Source organism: Artibeus jamaicensis, unplaced genomic scaffold, assembly GCF_021234435.1.
Source record: "Artibeus jamaicensis isolate MK-2021 breed Jamaican fruit bat unplaced genomic scaffold, CSHL_Jam_final contig_923, whole genome shotgun sequence".
In the NCBI taxonomy this organism is placed as follows: domain Eukaryota; kingdom Metazoa; phylum Chordata; class Mammalia; order Chiroptera; family Phyllostomidae; genus Artibeus; species Artibeus jamaicensis.
Window position 1 is genome coordinate 3,999,630 of NW_026522014.1, and position 25,892 is coordinate 4,025,521.

General features: G+C 42.5%; 1 protein-coding gene and 1 long non-coding RNA gene across 4 annotated transcripts in view; one reads left to right on the forward strand and one right to left on the reverse strand.

Moving 5' to 3' along the window:
* Positions 1 to 25,892, forward strand: part of LOC128625825 (uncharacterized) — a 129,575-nt gene that overhangs the window by 13,870 nt on the left and 89,813 nt on the right. The gene's annotated exons all lie outside the window — the stretch shown is intronic.
* PON3 (paraoxonase 3) lies at positions 1,136 to 25,508 on the reverse strand. The gene is made up of 9 exons (XM_037142788.2): positions 25,362 to 25,508; positions 23,805 to 23,875; positions 19,793 to 19,848; positions 12,800 to 12,965; positions 7,818 to 7,944; positions 6,475 to 6,672; positions 5,351 to 5,432; positions 4,964 to 5,092; positions 1,136 to 2,362 (listed from the first exon to the last, which is right to left on the reverse strand). The coding sequence occupies exons 1-9, from the start codon at positions 25,433 to 25,435 to the stop codon at positions 2,204 to 2,206; spliced, it is 1,062 nt and encodes a 353-aa protein (XP_036998683.2). The 5' UTR covers positions 25,436 to 25,508; the 3' UTR covers positions 1,136 to 2,203.

The following is a 25,892-nucleotide window of genomic DNA, read 5'->3' on the forward strand; positions in this document are numbered from 1 at the left end:
GAGAGAAGAGGCTCAAGATAATCACATAAAGATTGGGGTGTCTACATGCAGAGGTGCCCCAGTGCCTGGTGACTTTCCTAGGCCCTCCCTGTGCAAGCACTCACTGCTCCCTCAGCAGCCAGACCCCCACTTCTCTCTGGGAGTTCATCAACCACTCTTTCCTAACTTGGTCTGGGCAGAGCCCAAGGTGAGGAACCCCCCCACATCTGACTGCCCTCAGTTTCCCCATAATCTAGTCAACGTTATTTAAACTAGTGGGGACAGGGAAAAAATGATTATATTTTTCAAAACTGGTATACATGCTTAGTTATTATTTTTTCAGCGTCCACCTGATTGTTAAGCTTTTGGAACTTAAAATCTGAGAACTGACTATAGCATTCTGCTGAGTTATTCCTCCTCTGAACCGAGGGAAACTTTGATCTTACTCTAACTCGGGAAGAGTTCCACAGGCTACAAAGCAGACTTGTACCCTGCTACAAAACTTTTCAGCACAACTTTCACCCAACTGTGCAAAATTCTCTAGGAAATAAAGAGGCCTCTCCAACTCTCCATTCTCAGGAAAGAGGAGAAATAAAAGACCAAACCTATCACTTCCCAATGTCAGAGAAAGGGAAGGATGAGGTGCTTGGGAGTGCTGGTTCCCATCAATGACTTGCTAAAGGCTATCCTGGTTTTTGACCAAGAGAGGGACATTTCTATCCATTCTGATAAAACTAAGGTTGAGTTGGTCCTTAAGATAGAACTTGACGCCAGAACCATGCTGTTTCTGATTCCTCAGGTCCAACCCTACAGGACATTGCTTAATAAGTGTTTGTTGCATTAGCCAGGAGAGCAAGTCTAAAGCACTCGGAGGTCACATCACTGAGGCTTCTTCTCATGGTTCAGAGCCAAGCTAATCGTAATAGTTCAGATTTAGAAATCACTAGAGTAGTCCCCCTTTATCTGTGGGGCGTGTGTCCCAAAACCCCCAGTGGATACCAGCAACTGTGGGTAGTATGGAACTTGGTACGTACTATGTTTTGTCCTACACATACAAACTTACAGTGTAAGTAGAAGTAGGTTTACAGTTGTCAGTATGCAAAACTATTTATTCTTGCATTATTATTTATTAATTATTGTATAATTTATTTGCATTGCAACCATAAACCTATTTTTTCCCACCACTGTGTTGTAAAGTTTAATTTATAAATTAGGCGCCGTAAGAGACTAACAATAATGAATAATGAAACAGAACAATTTTTAAAAGTATACTGTAATGAAAATTAGGTGACTAGCTCTGGGGCCACTGTTAGGTAAAATAAGGGTTACTGCAACACAAGCCCTACGACACCATGTGACAGTCTACGTGATAAGCCAGAAGGTCACTGAGTGATTGGCAGGCAGGGAGAATGTGCAGTGTGGAGACGCTGGACAAAGGGACGAGTCACATCTGAGGCAGCAGGTAACAGATGGCTCAAGATTTCGTCCTGCTACTTGGAATGTCGTGCAATTTAAAACTTTGTTTATTTCTGGAAATTTTCATGTAATATTTTTGGACTGCGAATGACCACAGGTAATTAAAGCATGGAAAGTGAGATCATGGATATGGGGCAACTATTGCACAAATAAAGGATGATTATGAAGAAAGAGGTCAGCCCTGCTTGCCCTGAGTGAGGCTTCCCTCAGTCAGACTTCCCAGCCCCTGGTGGCCTCTGTCTGCCCTGGGGAGAATGCAAGTTTGAGGAGGTCTTTGGGGAGTCCTGTGATGCCAAATCTTGCTTTTATCCACACACTGGGCATTTGATTGGCATTTTGTGCCCAGCACAATTGAACATAGAAAAGGGAGTTGTAAATATTTGAACAGCAGCTTTTCTCCCAGTCTGGATGGCGGGTGGCTCAGAATACCACAGTTCTAGGGAGTGGTTTTGCCACAGCTTCCAAGGAGTCCTCGGGGAGCTGGCCACTGAACTCACCACATCTTCCTGTGGAAAGAACAGGGGGGTACCAGACAGAGTGCGTTGAGAGTTTTGGCTTATTGTTGGACTGTCACTATCTCAATTTTCAACTTGGTGAATATTAGGTAACCTCTCTGCTTCTTAACTTTTACCCATCAGAAAAGCCAGGCACGCTTTTGTAGGTGTTCGCCATTTACTTGCAGTTCACTTCTTACAGAGTGAGGGGTTTGCTTTTACCAAACACGTAGTCTTTTGGGATTACCTGGAATCTAGAGCACACAGTACAGAGCTTTGTGATATATGGTGCCTATGAGAAGTGTCCTTTTGTGTATAGCAGCCACAGTGCTGCCTTGGAGCACAGAGCCATTATTGGCATACTCGGTGCTTATCCCGGGCTTCTCAGACAGAACATTTTGGATGCGAAGAACCTGCCAAGAGAAGACAATTGGTCAGTACACTGTATGAGCAAACAGCCATTAGTGACATTTTCCTTCCCAATACTCTAGGACTGCTATACTTCTCAGAAATCAATAAGCTAAAATTTGTGTATCTTCAATCATGTTTTTCTTCTGAAGAAAGTGTTAATGTCCTAATGATATCTATGCAGTCCAGTGGACTAGTTTACTGACATTAGACATATTCTCATTAGAGGCTTAGGGAGAAATGAAAAAGGGACATCTAGTTACCAAGCCAAGCTCACCTGGGAGCCAGCAGGCTGGGAGTCATCCCTGCCGGAGCCCCCTCGCATCCCAGAGGTGGCTAGGAAACGTAAAGAATGCACACTTTGGAATGCAGTCGGATTCATCCCTATCTCAGACTGTTATGGATCCCCAGGCTTAACGTACGTTAGGTTGCTAATCAGTAGATATAAAAGTGTTCAAGTTTCCAAAGAGGCCAGATGAAGTTTGTTCAAACTAGACATGATAGGGATTAAAGAAAACCAATTCAAAATTCACAAGTCCTGAGCCTATATTGACATCTCTTATTAGAATAGTTTAGTGGAGGGTTTTTTTTTTTAATCTTAAGAAAAATCCTACAACTACATCTCAGGTTTTGTTACAGGAAAATACTCAGGCTTAGAAATGATGTAGAAAACATTAGCTTAAACCAAAAAGAAAGCATGTCAGTGACTGTGAAGAAAGAAGTCTTACCTAAAATAAACACATGATTAAACTTGAAAACACAGGCATGAAGAAGAGCCTAAACAATTTTCAAATTATCGTATAGGTTGTATTTTAATTTTCTTAAAGCAGACATTTTTGTTGGGTGTTTGTAGAATAGTTATCAGTTTTGGGGGGGTGCACATCTGAGGCAAAGGTAACTTGCTAGTTTAGGGTAATAATTCTTCAGGCTTTAGGGTCAGGCTGGACTTTTGGGGTTTTTTACATTTCTTGTTTTTTTGTTAAAGAAGATATGACTAGTATGTTAATAAGATAAACAATTTTAAAGAACTGAAGAAAAGCAATACAAGAGGGGGGCCCCAAAAGACTGAAATTATCTTCTGAAGGGCTAGGTGAGTGCTCTAGGAACCCATCCGTATCAGTGTGCCAGCTGGCGTCGTTGTGAGAGGCTTTGTTCGGCTTCAGTGAATTCTTGTTTGAAGACTCAACACATTTGCCCATTTCATGATGGGTGATTTACAGGAGCACCTGTGCTGCGTGTTCAGCAGTTTCTGACCCAAAAGAGCATGACCCCACGCCCCATCCTCCCTACTCACCTGATCTCTCCCCAAGCTACTTTTTTTTTGGTTTCCCTGGATGAAGAAAGTCCTTAAAGGAAAATGTTTTGCCAGTGTGGAAGGGACAGAAGCATTAAAAGACATCAAAATCAAGGAGTTCAAAAACTATTTCGAGCAGTGGAAAAAACATCTCCATAGGGGTATTGCATCAAATGGAGAGCACTTTGAAGGTGACTGAAGTTTAAACATGTAAGAATACACAATACTTAATAAATAAACTCAGTGTTTTGGCATCCCTCTTCATATTAGAAGCAGAAATAATCATGTGTTCTAATTAATCCATGGGTCAGTTATGAGCCTAGGGTTTGAATGTGTTTCCCGACTGCCCAAACCTGGATTCAAACATTGTATCTCTTTTCAAACCTAACTGCTACCCCAATCTCTCTATTTCATCATAGGCCCCGTCCGTCCCCCTGTTCACACTACTCCTGATGCTGTTTATGATACTTTCTCCCCATAGAACTTACCACTTCAAACATATTATATAATTTACTGTTTCTCATGCTTATTGTTTATTGTTTGCCCCCCCTCCCTAAGAACAAGGTTCTTTGCATATTTTGTCTGCTGATATATCCTAAGCATTGAATCAAAGTCTGGTATACATGTTCAACACATTTTTGTGACTAAATATCTTAGGGTATATCTGCCAAGAATTTATATCTATATTTAAATTCACCTGAGATTTTTTTATTCTTAAACTTAATGCTATGGAAAACACAAGGCGTTAAGCTATTGTTTTTAATGGCATGTAAAATGTAAAGGCCTATGCTATTGTTTTAGAAGAGATGTTAAATAACACAAATAACATCTTTAAAATTAGACATTCTTTAACACTATCATATATATTAGAACCTGGTGGCAAAAAATTAATTCGTTTTGAGACGATAGCCATTTAAACCCTTTCATCTGAGCTTCACGTTTGGCCGTGTGAAGGAAAGTGGTTCTGTATATTGGTGTCCTCAGGGCCTGCTCTGAGCCTCCATCCTGACTGGAAATATGAATAGCAACCTTGGTACATATGAATAATCAAGCTCCTATTTTCCCACTAGTCCCAGCGGAAAGTGGAGCCCCAGCTAGGATTCGGCACATTGTCTAGTACTGATGGTAAATTTGTATCCCGTCACCTGTCAGGGTCAATGGGCCATTCCTCCTCATCCTGGTACAATCTTTCCTCATTCCCTGTGTTCATTTGTTACTCCCGAGTGACCCACTCGATACTCCCGAGTCATCTCTACAAATCGTTCGTCTTACAGCCTCGCCCGAGTGAGCTCAGAGAAGTATAGGAACTTACTTCTGACCCTGGAGGATCCTCAGGGCTGTAGAGAAACAGCTTCATGGCGTTAGGATGGCATCCTACCCAAATATCTCCTGTGTCAGGATCCACAGTTAGGTTATCCACCAAGGTGTCCAACTGTATTACCTTGCAACAAAGAGGAAGTAGTGAGGATGTTGTTTTGACTTTCTTCCTTACCCCTCCTCCCTCGCACCAGCTCCTTCTGGCTTCTAAAATTAGTATTAACAATGGGCTTTGTTACTGAATTTCAGAAATGCATGCACATCTTCACCATCATATTTTTTTCATTGATATGTTTCCTTCATTCAAGGAGCGCATTCCTAGATCAAGCGTGGGAGCTAACATCAGAGGTCACGTTGTGTGGGCAAGCCAGGGCACTGTTACCTTCAGCTGAGTTAAATCCCAGTTACCACATATTTGCATTACATGGATGCTCTTATCCATGACATCAGCTACATAAATATACCTTTGAAGTAAATCACATTTACATGTTAGTGATATTGGTATTATTAAAGTATTACTAGTACTATAGTAGTTTTAAAAGATGACAGTAATTTTATTTGCTATAACATGTATAAAAATTAACAGTAGTTCAAGACACCATGATAATGGCTTTCTAAACCATAGCAAAAAAAAAAAGATAATGGGGTGGTATTTTTAATATTCTTGAAGTGCTTTAAATATGCTCTGAACATGTGACAGAACTATAAAGTAATGTCATTACTAGAGGACATACAAGTTCAGCCTCATTATTTGGGGACTCTTTAAATCGAATGGAAGTAAGTGGACCTCTTATAAGACAAAAAGAGTCTCTACATCCAAAAGCTAGTCCTTGGCAAGAACATCCAGATGACCATGAGGTTCAATCACAGTCATTTCTACAAGGAGAAAGAACACTTAAAGTTGTTTTCCACAGGGATCATCTCCATTCATGGTCTCAAATGTATGTGTTTATTTACATACATTTAAAAAAAAAAACCTTCCATTTTAAAACACTTTAAAAGAATTGTCCATAAAACTGCATGCTTCATAAAAAGTATTTTCTCATAGAAAACTGCTGCAGAGAATCAGTAAGTCTGAAATTTATACAATTGCCATGCCCAGTCTAAATTGGGCCTCTCTTTCTACTAAGAACTTTTAAGGAACTGAACTCAGTTACAAGCAGTGTAAGGCCTTCCGGTCTCATACGAGGCAAAGGTATGGTGGCTTTACTTTCCCTTTTAGTGTGTTAGATTAAGTGTATTTCTAGAGTTCCATGAGAAAAATGGAAACAAGGACTTCATATCCTGGAGTCCCAATTCCTCATTTCGTTGGCAGGGTGAGCCTAAGGCACCAGAAGGCAAATGGTCTGCTTCAGGTCAGACGGTGAGTAAAAGCCCTGGCTGCTGCTCAGCCCTCCACGCGTGTATTGACTACTTAAGCTAAGGAAGTAACCCACCTCTTAGGGGAAGGAGTCCACTAAAACGTCAAGGCCCAAGGGGAGAAAAAGCATAAAAGAGCTTACTTACTTTTTATCTGGTGAGACTGTGATCCCATTGGCAGAACTAAATCCTCTGGCCACCACTTTGACCTCTTGTGGACTGTAGAAAAGAACGTAAGTCCATTGAAGGTCCAGCAGCAGCTCTACCAGTGACAAGAAGCTGGTGAAATAGTGGTCTCTGGTGGCATAGAACAGTTCTGGACCGAGAACCACAATGTCATTCACACTAAAGGGGAGACAGAGAAAGGGAGAGGGAACGGATGGAGTACTGCTAAATAGCGACTGCTGTCAAGTCACCAAATCTCTACACAGAGCAGTATGTTCATCAGTTTGCAAAAGCATACATGTGCTGCTCCCCACTGTGTCTCAGAACCCAGCACAACGGATCATGAGAGAAGGTTCAGGAACTTCAACTTCACTTACTTCTGCCCACTGCTGTTATGGCTTCCAGATTCTATGGGAGAAGTTCATACACAATGTTGAGAAAGAGAGCAAAGACGGGAAGGTGAACTTTCTTTTCCTTTCCCATTCTTCAGTCTCATGGACAGATTAACCTCAACTGTCTTACAGCCCGTCTTTCAGGGTTGGGTCCATGTTATAAAAGACAAAGTCTTCATTGTTTGTGACAACCTTGAAACAGGCAACCAACCTAGCCTCTAAAAAAGGTACTATTTTTTTTAACACAATAAGGAAAATGTTTTTCATTGTGATTGAGAGCCCAGCTTTGAATTCCGACAGATCTAGGTTTACACTCTGGTTCTGCCACTTACAAATTATGTAACATGGGCAATTATTTCATCTAAAACTCTCAAGTCTCAGTTTACTCATGCCTATTACCCAAGGCTACTGGGAGCATTAAATTAAGTACTTTGGTACAGAGCCTGGCACATCGTCAAAACTTGATAAATGTGAATTTTTCAGACGTGCCCACAGGCTTTAAAAAAAATTCCACTTTGAGCTCTCGTTGAACGAAGGCAGAGTCCATGTGGAGGTTGGTTATAACACCCAGTGGGTGTGGCTCTAGGAACACCACCTACCAGGATAACTAGAAATGGGTGGAGGTGTTTAAACAGAGCCCCGCAGTCGGTACCGCACTGTTGTGGTGCAGAGGATGGAATTCGAGCTGGGATTCTAACTGAGCACCTGTAGAGGATCAAAATGCTTCCAAGAAGCTGGAACGCATAAAGACATATGATACTAATACAACCATTTCCAGTGAGGTGCTGGGCAGGATCACCGTGGGAACCTTCAGAGAGCTTCGGAAAACAATGCTACAGGACAAAAGTTTAAGAAAGCCTGCTGAGCCCAAGAAAACAAAGCACACAGCAGAGGTGCAAAATAAATAGAGTGCAAAATACCTTAATTCCATACCTTTTGAGAAGTTCGTGTTCTATAGTTTTCAGGTGTACCAGAGAACGTTGTTGTTCCTCAAATTTAAATATCTCCACAGTGGACTCCATGTGGGGATGATTCACAACATAAAGATACACAGAATGGTCTACAGTGGGAAAAAACATCATTTCCCATAAATTTACTTCTATTGTAACTATTACTAGACTTGGTGTACAACTTGGTCATGTCCAAGGTTATTTCTCACACATCTTGCATTTGATTCCCACAGTCCACCTCACAGGTAAGTCAGACAAATGTCAGTGTCCATATTTTACTGAAGAAATGGAGACTCAGCACGGGAAATGACTTGTTGACAATTTTACCACCAACAAGTGGCTAAGCCAAGCCCTGACATTTTACATGGCCCCTTCACCCTTAGCTACATCTCCCTTCTAACAGGAAGACACACAACTCCCATGGCGTGCAAACACAGATGTGGTTTCTCGGGATGGCCCTTCACCAGGAGAAGTGGGGGCAAGCAAACACAGCTTTGCTGAGAATGCATTTCGGTGAGAATCCCCTACATTGCAACACACGTTCAAAAACTCTTGGGGCTGTGTGACTACCTTAAAATAAGCAACACTTGCCAGCTAGAGAACAAACTTTCAACAGAAGTCATTCACCTGAGACTTGCAAGAACAATATTTAATGAGGCCAATGGATGCAGAATGTAAATATGAGTGCAATAGGTAAGAGACTAGCTGATTTGGGGTGTTACCTCAGGAATGTTCAACCACCACTTTTCACGCTGGTACATGAGCTGCTGTGAACAGGATTGAGGGTAGTAATCGACTTCTCCAAGAACGGTTTTCTGATTTCTCAGGAACTCCAGGTCAGACGTGCTTTAGAGTTTGAAAAGACCCACCAGGCCCTCCCCCTCAACCCCCACAAGACTTGATCTGAGTTCATCTCCCCTATTCCCACCTTTGATGGCATCTCCAAGAACATAATGGAGCAAATTTGGGCCCTGAGATGGCCCCCAAAACGCACACACACCTTGACCCAAATTAAGGAAAGGGCGCATCTGACCTGGAGGGTCAGACCTGTGAGGGCATGTTGCCCTCACAGATGAATCTGTCTTTCAGTCTGACCTGGCTGTTCCGGGGCCAGGCATTTGGATTTTAGCCCTCAGCCAGGCTCTCTGCCGGACACTCGCTGTCCCGGCCTGGCCCCCCTCTAGGCCTCCTCTGGACCCCTCCTCCCATATAAGCATTGCTTGGAGAGAATGATATTCTTCTCTTTCTCACTTCATTCCAATTTATATGTGATGTTTTGGCCTTATGAACCAAATGCACAATTAAGGGAGGTAACTAATAAAATAAGATGTCAATCATACACTCCACTTCTGAAAGCCTGATTAAATGCCTGAGGGTTGACCTGTAAACTGTGAACTAGTCCCATCTGAAAAAATAAACAAACCAACTCCCACTGCCCCCTCCCCCCCCAAATACTTCCACCTCTAACACTATCCCACGCAATAAAATAGCTCCAAATCAGTCTGATCACTCATTACATCTTCTCCGGTGAAGCATCGTATGTCTAGTGAGGTGTCAGCCCCAAAGTGGTCACTTTTGTGTTATTCAAGTAGAGCCTGGAGCCCAAATTTTACCCAAGTAAAGAATAGAGGGTGTGAAGTAAAAGCACCTGCACTGTAGTCCTGGAACTGCCACTTACTAGGGACAAGAGCGAAGCCACACTTCACTGTGTTCCTCCACCCTGCACATCTCCATCTACAAAACTGAGCACTGATGTCGGAACTGCCTGTCCCATAGTGTTCATTCATTTATTTATTTCATACATGTTCACAGAGCAGCAGCTATGGTTCTAGACTCTGGGAATCCAGCAATAGGCAAGTCACATAGGCTTCTATGGTGATTATATTCTAAAGAAGAAAATGGGAAGGAAAGAATTCGTAAATAGACAAAACTGAAGTGGGAGATGACTTCTTCATAGAGCAGCCACTTGAGCAGGGCCGGTTAATCTTGGCTCCGAAGGAGCCAAGAAGGAGCTCCTACAGAGCAATAGTAGAAGAAGGAAAGAAGGTTGGCATCTTTTAACATTAATAAAAAACATTAGTTGCCATTTTGATGAGTGCTAAAAGAAATGCAAGGAGAAGGACTATAACCAGGTTCGTTTCCTGAAACAAGATGGTGGGAAGGCCTCCCTGAGAAGGTGCCATTTAAGTTGAGGCCTGAATGATGAGGAAAAGGAAGACAGAAGCAGTGGAAAGACATTCCTGGCAGAGGGAACTGCCATTGCAAAGGCCCTGAGGCACATGGCATGTACTGGAGTAAAAGAAACCCAGCATGGCTGGTCCACAGTCAGGGGGAGAGGAATGTCCAGGGAGGCTGCACAGAGCACCCAGATGGCGGAATGTGTCAGAGGGGCAACTGGGAAGCGCGGTTATTTTGAAGATTTGCAGTTTATCTTCAAAGCAATGGGAAAAACATGGAGACTTTTAAGAAGAGAGTGACATGGTCAGATTTGCATTGGAAGTAACTCTTGCTTAGGAAAACGAATTGCGCCCTGGCTGGTGTGGCTCTGTGAGTTGAGCACGGGTTGAGGACCAGGGGATCGTCGGTTTAGTTGCTGGTGGGGGCACCTGCCTGGGTTGCGGGCTGGGTCCCCAGTGGGGGCCACATGAGAGGCAACTGCACATTGATGTTTCTCTCCCTATCTCCCTCCCTTCCCCCTTTTAAAAATAAAATATTTTAAAAATATGTATATATAAAAAAGGGATTGAGGTAGTATAAGAGGGAAGGTGCAGTCATGGGAAAGACACATGTGAGACACTTGGATTGGGCTGGTGGCAGTGAGGATGGGGAGAGGCGTACAGCTTGGATAGATGTTGAAGAAGGAAACTGGACAGAGCGTTGAGACCAAATGATCCATTGGGACGGGGAGAGGACAAGTGTCTGGTAGGATCCAAGGTTTTATTTTGAGGAATAAATGAGTTACATATAGTGGAAAATGCTTTGCAAACCAAGCAACAGAAAACTGTTAGGTACAATTACCTTTTAAAGATGGGCTTGCTAAGCAAATAAGCAGAGATACAGGGATGAGCAAAAGTAAATCTACGGCTGTTTGTATGGAAAGACATGCAAGTTATGATTTATTATAATAACTTTGTGAACTCAAAAGGATGTCACAGTGGCACAGTAAATCTATTTTTGCCCACCCCTGTATAAGATTTCAGGGTAATGTTTAACCTACTTAATAAAATAGTATTCAAGCATTTTTAAAAATATCCATTTATTTAAAATTGAACAAGTCACTGTTGGTGCAGATGAAAGTTACTGGATAAGTGGATAGAAGTAATTATGAATCATTCCTTTTTATTCACTAAATCAGTCAAGCAAAATTATACCGAATAATGCATTGTAATTCCAGCACGTGTTTCGGATTAAAGTGCCGTTTCTTTAAACATTTGGAATTGCAACACTTCCATTTGGCCCTCCGTTATGTAGCTACTATTAGGTTTTACTGTTGTTATTTTCTGCATGCTGTATGGACCCACAGATATTTAAAGATTAAACCAATCTGTACTTATGAATTATCCACAAGTAAAAATAATATTGGAAATTGCTTTAAAGTAGATACAATGGATGAATACATAGGTTTTGTTTTTATAACAGCTTTTTTTGAGATATAACTCATACTTTTAAAATGTACAAGTTAGTGGTTTGTAATATATTCACAGAGTGGTACAACCAGAGCTACTAATTAGTGCCAGAACATATTCAAGAAGAAAATGTCCCTGCAGGAAGAAACTCCACACCCATTAGCAGCTACTCCCTGCTCCCCACGACCCTCAGCCCCTGCCAATCACTAATCTAGTTTTTGTATCTATGGATTTTCCTATTCTGGACACAATATAAGTGGAATCATACACTATGTGGCCTTTTGTAATTTAATTCTTTCACTTTGGATAATGTTTACAATGTTCTTCCATGTTGTAGCATGTCTCAGTACCTCACTCCTTTTAATTGCCGAATAACATTCCATTACACAAATATACCACTTTGCAATGCATTCACCGGAGGATGGGAATTTGGGTTATTTACACCTTGCGGGTATGAGGAAAGATGCTGCTCTGAACACTTGTGTACAGTGTTTGTGTGGACCTCTGTATTCGATTCTCTCAGGTACATGCCAAGGAGTGGGGTTTCTGCTTCACGTGGTAACTCCATGTTTCACGTTTTGAGGAACTGCTAAACTGCTTTAAAAAATGACGGCCCCGTTTTACACCCTCAGCAGCAAAGTGTGAGGGTTCCAGTTTTTCCACAGCCGTGCCAACGTTTGTTATTATCTGTCTGTTATTGTGAAGTGGTATCTCATGGTCGTTTTGATTTGTATTTCCCTAATGACTAAGGATAGTGAGTAGCTTTTCATGTGTTTATGGGCTATTTGTATATTTCTCTAAAAGACATCTAAGATCCTTTGCCCATTTTTTAATTGGGTTATTTGTCTCTTTATTGCTGAGTTGTAAGACTTATTTATGTATTCTGGATAGAAGCCTCTTATCAGACGTATGGTTTGCAAATGTTTTCTATCATTCCTTGGGTTGTTTCTTCCCTTTCTTCATCATGTCTTTCGAAACAGAAAGCTTTTAGTTTTGGTAAAGTCTGATTTACCTATTTTTTCCTTTACATTATGCCTTTAACGTCACACAATTGTCTTCAAAGGTTCTTTAGATTATAGGTTAGATTTCTGACAATATGCAAACTCACTCTGATGGTCAAATGAGAAGAAAAGGGGGTAGGAGAAAGAGGGATTGATCGCTTGTCTCCCTTCTTTAATGTGATGCTTCAAAATGTGTTGATACACACTTATTATTTTACGAATGTACATTTTTATGGTAATATAGCATCTTCTCTCCTTTCACATGAATGTTAAGTAGCTGGCAGTGAGTGGTTTGTATTTCCTTCACTAGCCCTCATTCCTAAGCTTTCAAGCTTTACCTTTGTCGGTGAAAACACTGATCCCATGTGGATTAAATGATGCTTTGTCAAACCCATCACTGATGGTTAGGGCCTGGACCCTTGGGTTTTGCTCATTCAGATCCATCATGAAGATTTGTCCTGGCTCATCAGGTGCAAAGCATGGCATGCCTGGATATTTTAATCCCTTTAAAAAATAGAGAACAAGTCTGAACATATATACATATCAAAACGATATTTTCATATGGAAGTCAAAATCTCAAAGCTCTAAGTTTCTATTGGATTTCTTGGACTTTTTCCCCTGTTAGCATTTGCCATTATCTGATCTGAGGGATTACCGATGTCATCTAAACCATTGGGGAAAGAAAAAACCCAGAGTCAATGTTTAATGTAGAGAGAAGGGGGTTGGCCGAAATGGATAATGCAAGACCCTAGGCTGTGTCACTTGGTGCCTGCCTTTGCTTCAGGCACCCTCATTTAGGAAATGAGGAAGTTAAAACGTGTGATGGCCAAGAGTCTATCCAGTCGTGATATTCTGTAGCTCACCTTCCTCAACGCAGGGAGAAGGGGTGTATGGTTTCATTGTATTGCTCCCATCCCTACATCGATTGTGTTTTGTAATAGAATTAGTCAAGAGTTAACATAGGAAAACCAGTCTCAGAGAGACTGTTGACACAGGTTGACTGTTTCTGGCCTATTTTGTTCCTATAGATATGTCTGAAAATTTGAACATGAATCTTTTTCTCTAAATAACGCAGAAAAATTCATTCCAGTAACTTGGACGGTGGCTCTGTTTATTGGAAAGACCAGGTGTTCATCGACCGATGATGATAGGCATCCTGAACGTGTTGGGCCTGGGGGGCATCCCTGGTCAGTGTGTCAGGTCTTGTGGTCGGTTTATTCTACACAAATTACAAAACTCAGCCCACTTCTTCCTGGCATCCCTCCTTCATCACTCTGACATATATCAATATCAACAATCTTGTATCTTTTCTTGAACTCTTATTTTTACTTATACTCAACATAAACTCTCTCCTTCCTACTCTATATTCCATCTCTGTCTCTCTCCCCTACCCTTCCCTTTCTTGCAAATACGCACACACAGGTGGACACACTCTTACTTATAATAATACTATTCTTGGCCCCTTCCACTGTCTTCCACCTCACACCTGGGTGAGGGAACCTACGTCTGTAAATTTTTCTTAGAATATTTTTTCTTAAGAATATCTAAATCTTATTGGAGACCAGCTTTCCCCCAGGCAATGCTGAAACACATCAGAGAAGGCGCGATGCCCTTTTACATTCTCCTTAAGTCACCGCACCTGGGGAGGGAGCCGCATGCCCCCTAGCCCAAATTTTTCTTTCCAGGTCACAAATATGCTATCATCAATCAGCAGCTGGTCTTCTAAGGAAGCCATGCTCTTTGCTCACTGCCTCTGTATCAGATTCCTTACCAACTCCCTTTGCCCTGGTTAGTCTTTGCTCCAGGGTTAGTCTAAAATCAGGTCAGAAAAACCTACACGCAAAGTTACCATTCCAGCTTCAACCAGACATTCAGTGATGGTTATTGGCCTTTTTATTTATTCTAATTAGGTAATCTCCCATCCAACTATTAACCAGGCCTGACCCTGCTTATCTTCCCAGATCGGATGAGATCGGGCATGTTCAGGGTGGTATGGCCATGAACTCTAATAGGTAATCTATTGCCTAAGTGACATTTCTCCAAGTGTCTATTCTAAATTTATTTCTTATCTTCCAGAGCCCACACTTTCATCCTCTTTATTCTGATGGATAATGTTACCTCCTATTTCTCTGAGGGAAAAAATCATAAACAAATGTCCGACATAAATTTCCTCTGATTCCCTGCCTTCTGTCTCCAATTCTCCAGTTTTATCAATTCTTTTTCTTTCTCCCTCTTTTCATAAGGACAGAATATCCTTCTTCAGCTCTTCACTCTGTCGTCTGTTTGTTTGGTTCCTTGTTCCCTAGGGCCTGTCTTTAGAAATTATATTCTCTCTCTTGCTTAACCACTTATTTTTTAGCAATGCCCCATTCTTTTGCCTGAAAAATTGTTCATTTGTTGTTCCTTGAAATGAATCGCCCCTAACTATACTATTTCTTCAAACATGCATTTAGCTTGCCTTCCCTTCACTCTCAAGTTTCTTGGAAACATCACTTGATATTGTTACTTGGTTTAATTTGCTCCAACTCTAATTGCCTAAAAACAGTATTCTGTAGTTTATAGAAATGCCTCTACAACGGTCCTACCAATGGCCTCTAAAAGATCTTGTCTGATAACCCTTCAACTTCCTCTCACCTATATGTCTGCAGCATTTGGCACCATGGCACACCCCTTTGTTTCTGGTCAGAACCCTCAACATATAGAATTTCCCAACAGAAGTCCTGCTTCTCTTCCTTCCATTTTCATTTGTCCCTCTCTTCTGCTAGCTCTATACCCTTTCACTGAAGATCTTATTCATAGGATTTTTGAATCTTATGGTCGACACCAATGTCTTTTAAATCTACACATTTACTGGGAATCTCTCTCTGGAATTCTAGCTTGCATTCCTGCCCAACTTTTTCCTGAGGGCAGCTCATAATCAAATTGTCAAAACCCAAATCAAGATTCTCTTCTCTCATCCTGCTTCCCATTCACATTATGCTTTAAGAACATCCCCAATATCAGCCTACAAAATTCAGCCTTTATGAGGCAGGATAGTGAGAAGCTAGGAAAATTCCTTGGCAGGTGGCATGAGGAAACTGAGGCAGACAGTTGCACACACTGGCTGAGCAATTTATGTCCATATACAGAAGGGCACCCAGGCAGAAAAACTGGGCACCTAGCAACAGGCAAAACTGGCATATCCTCCCCCTGGAATATCACTGGCCACGCATTTTAGAGCCCTGACCTTTCATACCACTGACCATGGTGTTTAGACCCCCATGGCCTTTCCTCCCTGGATAGAACATCTAGGCCTCAGTTGTACTTCAGCTCCAAGCCCAGAAAAGCAGCAAAACCACGTGGGCAACTCCAGGACCAACTGCAATGACTAATGATACTCCTGTCCTGGCTCCCACCAATTAGAGACCATGACCCTAAAAGGACACACCTGGAAAAGCTGATGCATATTCTCTTGAGATCTCCCCTAAAATTCCAGGTTTTAAAACCCTCAAAAGCAGAGGTCCCAGCAGATGCTCTTTCTTTCAGAAACAGAACTGTGCCTCTCTCTTCTCCCTCTTCTTCACCCACTGGAACACAACTCCTAAACTTAACGGATCCCACAAGACTTGCAACCGGGATAGCAGCGGGCAGCCAGATCTCAGGGAAGACTAACCCCCTGAACCTGTCTCCAAGGCCCCCTTTTCTCTGACTTCTCAATGAGCCAAAGCAGCCTCATCATGGCTCTTTTCTCTCCTATAACATTTCTAAGAGCCAAAGCAGCCCTGCCTAGGCTGTCTCCTGTTGCTTCTTCTAGCTTAGGTCCTTTCTTGTTGCACTGTGTCCAGCTGGAACAGACATACTCTCACAGTCACCTGGACTTGTGTTGTGCAATCACTCCTGCACAAAACCAAGAACATACACACTGCAGGGTGACCCGAGGCGGCCCCACTCCAGGCCTGGTCTACCTTCCACAGTCGATCGATCACCAAGTCCAGTGCATTAGATAATAATAGTAGTATTGAGGGAAAAAATGTCAGAGACATTGAATCCTTTCCTTTCCAACTGTGGAAAACCTTAACTCTCACCTGAGGAAAATTAATCCCAGAGAAGTCTATTGCCTAAATTACGCAGATCATTAATTGCAGCCTCTTTTGCCATACCATACAGAAAGGTTTGATAGACAACCATATTGCCTGGGAAGGTAGCTCAAGGCTACCTTGAGCACCAAAGCAAGTACCATGATAGCTTGGGTGTATATGAGGGCACTGTCAGCTAGTACCGAGACTGGATATTCTAGAAATGAAATTAATCTGACAGGAAAATAAGGGTGGAACACTGCCAAAAGCTTGGCTAGATTAAGTGTCACGATGAATGAAGCACCTCCGATGAGATGGCTTCCCACTCACTGGTTTTCTGTTTCAGGCGGTTGGGTGAGAATTTGTGGCAAGTGACTGTACACAATTCTTTTGATATCATTCATCACTGAAAATGCTGAAAATCACTTGGAGATGAGGCAGGAAAGTAAGAAGCCAGGAAAGTTCCTGGGCCAGTGGAATGGGAAAACTGAGACAAGAAAATACATAAGGCCACACAGTTTGAGCAACTTACAGCCAGCTGGTGAATCACAAGAACTTATCTCCCCTACCCAAGGACACTCGAGAGCAAGCGGTTTATAACTCTCCTCCCTAACCAGAGAATACATAGCTTAAATCTCCCCGGCCTGGGAAACAGAGAACAGAGATCCCATTAATGTCTTGTGCCAGCTAAACCCAAGGACAGACTGTCAGGGGAGCAAATGAACAAAAACCCCATGAAAAGCCAGACAGACCCAAGATAAAAGAAAAACAGTATAGCAGAACAAAGAATATTATCAAACCTCCCTATGCACGCATTTTCACACATCAGCATATTAAAAACACACCAGGTAAGCTGATGAAGATTCTGTTGAAACCCTCCCCTAAGGTCCTCACCTGCAGAAAAAAGATAAAAACCTCTCAGGACAAAGACTCAGGGTGGGCTTGCTCGAGAGCATGCCTGTGCCTCTTCCCAGGCGTGAACTTTTTACTTCCTCCTAAACTCTCAGGGTCCCCATGAGACTTGCAGCCAGGGGAGCAGAGAGCAGTGGCAGTTCAACCCAGGATAACCCCGAATCTTGTCTCCAAGGCCCCCTTTTTCTCTGACTTTACAGTGAGCTAACAGCAGCCTCACCTTGTCTCACTCCCTTCCTAGAGCTTTTCTAGGGAGCCAAAGCTTAGGTTCTCTCCTGTTACTTCTTCTGCACTAAGTCCTTCCTTTGTTTCACTGTCCCCAGCCTTAAGGTATGTACTTTCAAAATCCCCTGGACTCGTGTTATGAAATCTTTCCTACACAAAGTCAAGAACTCACACTCTCGAGGCTGGCCTGAGATAGACCCACTCCAGGCCCATCCCTGCCCTGGTAGCAGAGGTACAAGCATCTTATTTCCCCCCAAAGACTACATCTCTGTGTGGACAGGCAGTGAAGTCCAGGCCTCATTCTCCAGCACATGCGTTCAGTAAATATTCAAGCATCTGCGTATGCCAGATAGTATGTTCGGCACCGAGCGTGGCCATGAACACGCCAAAGTCCTGGCCTCAAGGAGAGCTTGAAATCCACAAAGACAGCACCGAACAAGCTCATCGGATATGGTATTATATGTAAGGACCTAAGCGCAGAACCCCAAGGGACCAGAGAGGAAACACTGCACCCGCCAAGAGTGTTAGGGAAGGCTTTGCTCAGGAATGAAAGTGCCGTCGCAGAGATCTCTCAGAGAACTCAAAGTTGGCTGGCACATAGAAAGAAGGGAGGAACTTTGCAGGCAAAGAGAAGCACGCCAAGGACCAAGATAAGGAAGCAAAGAGCCTGCTCGGCCTTTCTAAATAGACAAAGAATATCACACAGAATTAGCCTTGAGATCAGCAGCTTCCAAACATGTTCTAGGGTGGCAAGAAAGGGGGCAAGAGAAAATAAGAACAAGGACTTGAACTGATTATAGTCCTAAAGATTAAAAATAAACCAACATCCTCCTTCGCTTGTAAGTTACCAGTTGTTGGCTCCTTTACAAAAATAGCTCCATTATTTAAAACTCCATGTTAACATTTCTCATTAGAGTATTTGTTATGAACATCTCTATTTTCTATATAGCACTAAGTCAGTACTTTTAGTTCCAGTGAAAGTAGAAAAGAAGCATATAGTGAGAACGGCAAATATTACTTCCTAACAGCACAGAAATCTCCCAGCTATATTTATAATCATTTTGAAAGGTCTATTTGGCATAACATTGAAAATCTAAATTGTCCGTAGAAAATGTAAGTCAACAAAGAAAAAGCATTTCTAGACGGCTTTGTTTTCTCTTTGGTTTTTGAGGAAAACAAAAGAAATAGAATCCCTCCCACCCCCGCCCACCTCCACACTTACCACCACCAGTAGCAATTTAAAATACAAACAAGACCCTGACTATACTGTGCATATTTAAGAATTTAGACATTCAGGCCATTAAGGATTATTATATGTGCCCCCCTTTTGACCAAAATGATATAGACTTAAAAGGTCATATTATTTGGTAGTAAATGGAACTAATGGTAGTTCCACTTTCTTGGCCAAAATGGAACATTAAGACATGCAATTTCAGAAATCAGAATTCACAAGGGAAATGTAATCAATCTACTTCTTCAGTGTCTTACAGCCCACTTCAAATTGCAACTGATTCAACAAATGTATGACAGTTTTCAACATCTTTACAACATATACACTTTCATTCACTGAAATTCAATCCCACACATAGCTTCCTGATCACCCCAAGCCTGTGAAAATGGTATTGGGAATAAAATGGAGGCTTTTCTCTACTTCTCTTTGAAAGAGCTGAAAGAATGATAGAGAACCCAAGATGGAAAATGCTCTGGTGTTGAATCAAGTACCATGGGTAACATTCAATCCACATTTACTGACCTCCCAGTGCAAGCAGGCCTAGTGAGAATACTACTAGTTAGTGAAAAAATGATTACCAGAAGATAAGCCTGGCCAAATAAGGCAAAGGCGGGATGGACAGCAAAGAACAGAGCTGGATATTAGTGTAGGAATTGAACAAAAATCATTAGACATTTGCTGAGACCCCACTGAGCATGAAATTGCTCACGGGGAACCAGCCCGAGCACTGCTCTGGCGCCCCAATTAGCCCCCCAGAATCCTGTTTCAGCTTTTTTAATTGGCTGGGTTACCTGCAGGTGGGCTGAATGTGTACGGGTCTGTCTGGCAGCTTTAGTTGGCAACATTGACGTGCTTGCTGCCTGTACACATATTGACATGAGCTTCTGAGGGGTATGGAAGATACTTACACTGGAGATAAAAGCCAGCCCACTAGGAAGTATGTCAATATCTTCAGAGCCATTTTCTGCAAAAGAGGCAAATGATCACAAAAAAATGCATGTTTGAAGACTTAAGAGATAAATCTCACAGTCAAAAGTTTGAATTTCTTTTGGAAACTTCATTGACTTTTTGCAACTACTGACTTGGGACACTGTATTAACTTTCAAGAATCCCAGAGGTGTTCTACAATAAAACCTGAGTCAGACTCCAAAATAATCTTTTTGTTTGTTTGTTTTGGAATTCCATCTCAAGAGGAAAAAAAGCAAGTAACTATAAAATAAAGTGATATCCTAGATTTATTCTTTAAATAATGACTTCTATCGTCTGTCCTGAGAGGTTCCACTTTATTCTCCTGATCTATGGCCCAAGTGGCGACATTTGGAAAGTCATCAATCATTTTGAAGGTCTCTTAAAGGCCTCTCTGCCGGGCAGTTCTTTTTCCAACTTGTTGAGGCTTAGAAAGTCTATTGTTATATAATCTTACTGGGAAGTTGTCGAGTAATTGCTCTCTTTTACAAAGGCAATTGTCTGAAGACAGACTACTAAAATATAAATGCATTTGAAAGAGTTTGGTCAGATCTCTTTCCACTGAGAGTTGTTCTTAAGCATTTTTCTTAGGAAAGAAGCATATAATAAGCAAGTCATGACTGAGACTAGGTTGAAAAAAAGGGTTTGCAGGGCTCCTAGTAGATAAATGCTTTGACAAACAATGTGGTAGAAATGATGCCATAGGATGGATGTATAAAGTCACAGCCATAGCTTTTGCTGGTTCTCTCTCTCTCTCTCTCACTTTCTGCACGAAACCTGGGAGCCCTAAACCTAAATGTAAGAAGTCTGGCTACCTTCAAGCTACTGAGGAGAGAGGCTGTACAGAGAGACCAGACAAGACTGAGAGGGGATGCCCTAAGGCACCTTGAGAAAGGGTCATGCCAAAGCATGACTATCAGATACTGCCAATCATCTCACATCTTGGAGAGAAGGTTGTGACAGCATGCTAAAACAACAAACAAAACCTACTATGGAGTAGAAATGTATCTTGGACACACAGGAAACTGCAGGACAGGGAAAGGAATAGAGGGGAAGATAGGAAGCCACCAAAAACACAATGGTTGTCCCTTGATCATCCTGTTCAGGAGAAGTCCTAATAAAGCCATTTAGATTTCAAGTGTAGCTTTGAGGAGGTGCCAAGGGCAGCTAAATAATTGCCTGGTTAAAACAACCATCAACTCTAAAGCCTTGGGGAAAAGATGAATGCAATACAAAAAGATCTATGAGATATGATTTCTGAATTTCTCTTCTTTTTTACCTTCCATCCTTTCTACCCAGAAAGAATATTGGACAAGGAAATGGGAAAGAGAGTTTCTTCCACCAATAAAATAACTCCCAAAATTCTGGGTCATGAAGAAAACACAAATCAGAATCCTGCCCCCCCCCACCCTATTACTGCCTACCACACTCTGACTAAAATCCTTTAGTGGTTTACCATTGCTTCACAAAGCCATTCACTCATCATATAATTGGGTCTCGTGAGAACTGTCTCATTAGTGACCTTTTCTTAAATACCCAGCCTGCCTTGTTTTGATCAGCCCTACTTATTAATAGTTCACCTTTTTGCACCTCAGACTTTGTTTTCTGCCACCACCAAACCTCCTGAATCTTCTGTAATAAGAATGTGTCAGCAGTAGGTAAGAAAGGCGGTGCCACACAACAGAGAGTACAACGCACAAACCATCCTGGCTCATGATCTAGGCCTGCCGCCCTCTGGTTCGGAGCCACTGGCAAGTGGCATTGTGCTTCTGTGCGTCAGTCTCCTAATCTGTGAGGACAGACGGCCACACCCACCTCACAGGTCAGTTATGAGGATGACATAAACATTGGTAAAGGTCTCAGCAGAGTGTTCAGGGACACTAGGCAGTATTATTATTGCTTTTAAATACGCATCAACACTGTCCTCTTGACAAATGACCCATGATCATTCTAACTTGTTTAGTTCTCCAAAATGAAATGTAAATATGCTACCAGACACAAGAAGAAACGTGACATTTTTTTCTACTCCCACCCTGCTCCCTTTAAATCATTCTCTTCAAAATATTTGAATAAACAGTACATTGATTTACATGTTATAATATTAGCTGTAGTTTTATCTTCTCAAACATGTTTGATTTACATAATCTGAGAGTGTGGCTAGATACTGGCGATCACCTAGTCCAGCGATTTTTGACTTTTTTCATCTCATGGCACACATAAACTAATTACTAAAATTATGTAGCACACCAAAAAAGTCTACTTTTATTAATCTGACAAAAATAGGTCTAATTTTTATTTATTCACCCCAGATGGCTATGGATGTGTTGGCTGTTATCATTTTTTTATTTGACGATCTAAGGAAAAAGAGGTCAGTGCCCGTGATTAAATAGCCAGGTATTGCATGTTTAAAAAACTCTAGGGGCACACCGGTTGAAGATTGCTGATTTAGACAATTCTGTCATTTCCAGGTCCTGCATGGGCACATAACTTTTGCTCAGGCTGGGACGCACAGCACAAAGAATCTAGCCTCCCTAAAGGTGCCCTGTAGCCAATTCCTTCCCAGATCTTGTTTCTTCCCCAGGATAGTGTCAGGCAGTGGGGCAAGGGTCCCTGTTATTCAGAACCCACATATTCTTATCCCTTCTCCATCAGAATTCTTGCAGGAGCTCAGGCTGTAGAAAACAAACGTCAGGAAGGAGTTTGTCTTCAACTTCATGCTTTCTAGCCAGCAGCACAAACCTCCTCTAAGGCCAGGGGGCACAAGGACCAGGCCACTTTTTTTTTTTTAAAAGGAACCGGGAGAGAGAGAAAAGAGACCCAATTTTAAGAGTTCTTATTGTCTCCAATTTCATATATCTATATTACAAACTCCTATCATAATGGACTATGCTGTCATCCTGTCACATGTTGATAAATAAGCCACAGTCCTTGACCCTAGGGAGTCTGCAATCTGATATTGAGAGAAAACACTGCTAGCTATCAGATAAAGCATGTGGTAGGTGTCATAAGTGAACCAGACTTTCAGAGTGCTGTGAGAATTCAGAGGTGGGAGGGGAATTGGCAGCCCACTTCAGCAAGCAGCAATGAAATCAGTGGAGGGAATTTCATAAACAAAGGTGAGAGAGTGTAAAGAACTCATTTCCAGAAGAGTGAACAGAATCTAACTAAACTTTTTTTCTGGTAGTGCTGGGGAAAACTGGAGGCGTGGGGCCCAAATCAGCAGTCCCGGCAGTCACTCACAGGTGAAATTAGCCCTGTGTAAGGGTACAAGGAGGCCGTTGTCAACCTGCGTCCTGTGGAACAACAAGGGACAAGGGGAAACAATGGCTCCATTGTGAACTGAGCCTTTTTGAAAATGGAGGTATCATGCCTAAGGAAAATCTAGAAGAAGAGCTGGTTGTGGGCGGCGAGAAAATACCAGAAATACAAAGTAGAATAAAGTGGATTTTAGATGGGACAGGAAGGCCTCCTGTTTGAGAGGTTAAGGGTCTGGCTATGAGATTTCAATTAATCTCTTTAAAGACATCTCAGTGGGCTGTGAGGTCCTGGAAGGTAGGGAATAAGTCATATTCCTCATGGGACCTGCAGACACATTTTGAATGAGGTGACACTTGAAGCCAGAAATATCATTGAGAGGGAAGAAGGAGAAAAAAGAAGACAGGCAAGAGAAGATGACAGAGGAGAAAAATGTCACAGAAGGGACAGGAGGAGAATTTGGTGAGGGACAGGACAAGGACTAGTCAATGACATTGTTCAAATGATAGAGGGGCATCGGTAAGCAAGAGACCTGAGAAAAAGCTGCTGGTTTTGACACTGCAGAGAACCCCTGAAAACCTGGGCTGAGGCAGTTGGGGCTTAAGGGGTGGCAGGGGATTAAATCAGTTGGCAGCCTCACTCAGGTGGGTGGTGACCAGGAAACTTTGCTGGCCCCTCTTGGCACTGTCACATACATACCAATTCCCTCGATGAAGTGGCAGTTATGGCGTTCTACGGGCTCCACTTCTCGAAATGCATTAGTTCTTTGTCTGTGGAGGACAACAGTACTGGAAGTAAATGTATGACTTCCAAAATCAATGTCTAAACATGGTCTTTAATTACTTTCATATCCATGAACTCTCTTTCCTCATTTAAGGGCACTAGAACAGATAGGTGACTCCTTTTGTTTACATTTATTCACATAATGTGGACATTATGTGGGTAATGTGCTTTTATCAGCTAATCTCACCCAGTTATTACTGAAAGACTAAAATGCAATTATACATGGACAATGCTTTGCTGCCCAAATAGAAGATAATATTTAATAGCATGAATAACTAACTGCACAGTATTAGTTGATTTAAAAGTACAAGATGTGTTATCTAATTTGATAAAGTATTGTCTGTTATAAATCTGCACTTTGGCACCCCTTCATCTACTATGGCCTTGCCTTTTGACTCACCCCTTCCGCAAACTGCTTTCCCCAAGTTCAAATTCCCCAATAAATAAACCCTGTGGCCTTTGCTTTAACTTCATTATCTTAAAATTTTTATGCTGACCTACTTTGCAATTCATCAAACTAACCACAATCTAAGGAATTGGCCACATTACTTTTCAATACAATGCTCTTATTTCCACAGTGAGACATTCGTTTAAATGCCAGGGATATGTTTAAATTTTTAGTAAGTAGTATGCAGGAAGGCTCTAGACTTAGACTTCTCTTTCTGTCACTGTTAAAAAATATGCTTTAGATCGAGTTTATAATAATTATTTTTTACGATTCTCTCTCTTGGGTACACTGGGAGCAAATGTTACAATAAACACACTCGAACTGAACTAGAAAGTATTACCAAAGGTCTCTTCAAGAGATTCCAGCTTCTACTTAGAGAAATAAATCAAAGCACCCCAACGACAGCTGAAGGCAAGCAGAGGTTTTAGATCCACTCAGAAATGTGTGGCATCACCTAACATTTCCTTTTCCTAGCAGACCACTGACTCTTCTGAGATATTTTGGGCTATCGCCACCAGATCTTCCACTTCAAAAGCTCATACACCCACAGCATAGCAGTTACCACCTGAGAATTTAGGCTCATGCTCCCTCTGCCTGAATAGCTCTTAATTTGGCACGAGTTCTTGCAACCAGGACCCCTCAGTGTTTAACTGGCCTGGGGTAATGTCTGAGTCAGCCACAAATACCCGGGGTAGCCGGGTTTCCTCTCCCGAACCCAGCCCGTCCACTGAAGTCCCGCAGGACCAGAAAGCGGAGAGCGACCGGAAGCGGAGAGCGACCCGGAAGCGGGGCTTGGCCGGGTGACTTTCCGAAAATACACGGGGGCCTTTCTGCCCTACAGTTTTAGGAAAGGCAAATGATTCGCTTATTTTCTACCTCGCTTACTTTCCACTGGATGGAATTGAGGGGTGAGTTCCAAAACTGCTCACTCCTTCTACTGGCTAGGAAGGTGGCACTGGGAAGCCCTTGACCTTACCTCAATGACAAAAGTGAGCCGAGGACGCCCCATCTAGATGCCAACTCACCTGAGCGCCACAAACCTCTCCCCGATCAGGGCCAGACCGGCCCCGAGCAGGGTCAGCACCACCAGCTTTCCCATTGTTCTGGGAACCCAGCGGTGTCGCCCCGAGGGGAGTAGCCAGAAGGGGAGGGCGGGGCCACCGGGCTCCCGGGCTCCCGGGCTCCCAGGCTCGGCCCTGGACCGCTGCCCGCCCTGGACTGCTGCCCGCCCCGCCTCCCCGCACCTGCTCCCGGGGCCTGGCTCGGTGTCTTCCAGGGCCCTAGGACATCTTTCCGCGGAGGGGAACGGAATCCAAGGCTGCCTTTCAGCAGCAGGTTCAAGACCAACTTTCTTTTCTTTCTTTTTTTCATTAAAAGTTTTTTTTTTAATTTTAATTGTTGTTCAAGTACAGTTTTCTGTCTTTTACCCCCATTCTAGCCCACCCACCCAGCCCTCCCCCTCCCTCCCATTTCCACCCCCTCCCCAGTTTTTGTCCATGTGTCTTTTATACTTGTTCCTATAAACCCTTCCCCTTTCCCCCTGAAATTACCTCCCC

What these genes read in the sequence shown, in the direction of transcription:
- PON3 (XM_037142788.2), bottom strand. Translation starts at nt 25,435, where the DNA reads ATGGGAAAGCTGGTGGTGCTGACCCTGCTCGGGGCCGGTCTGGCCCTG. An exon ending in ACAGTCTCACCAGATAAAAA is followed by an intron (nt 5,433 to 6,474) that starts GTAAGTAAGCTC and finishes TTTACTTCAAAG; the next exon opens with GTATATTTATGTAGCTGATG. An exon ending in AGGATCCTCCAGGGTCAGAA is followed by an intron (nt 2,363 to 4,963) that starts GTAAGTTCCTAT and finishes TTCTCTTGGCAG; the next exon opens with GTTCTTCGCATCCAAAATGT.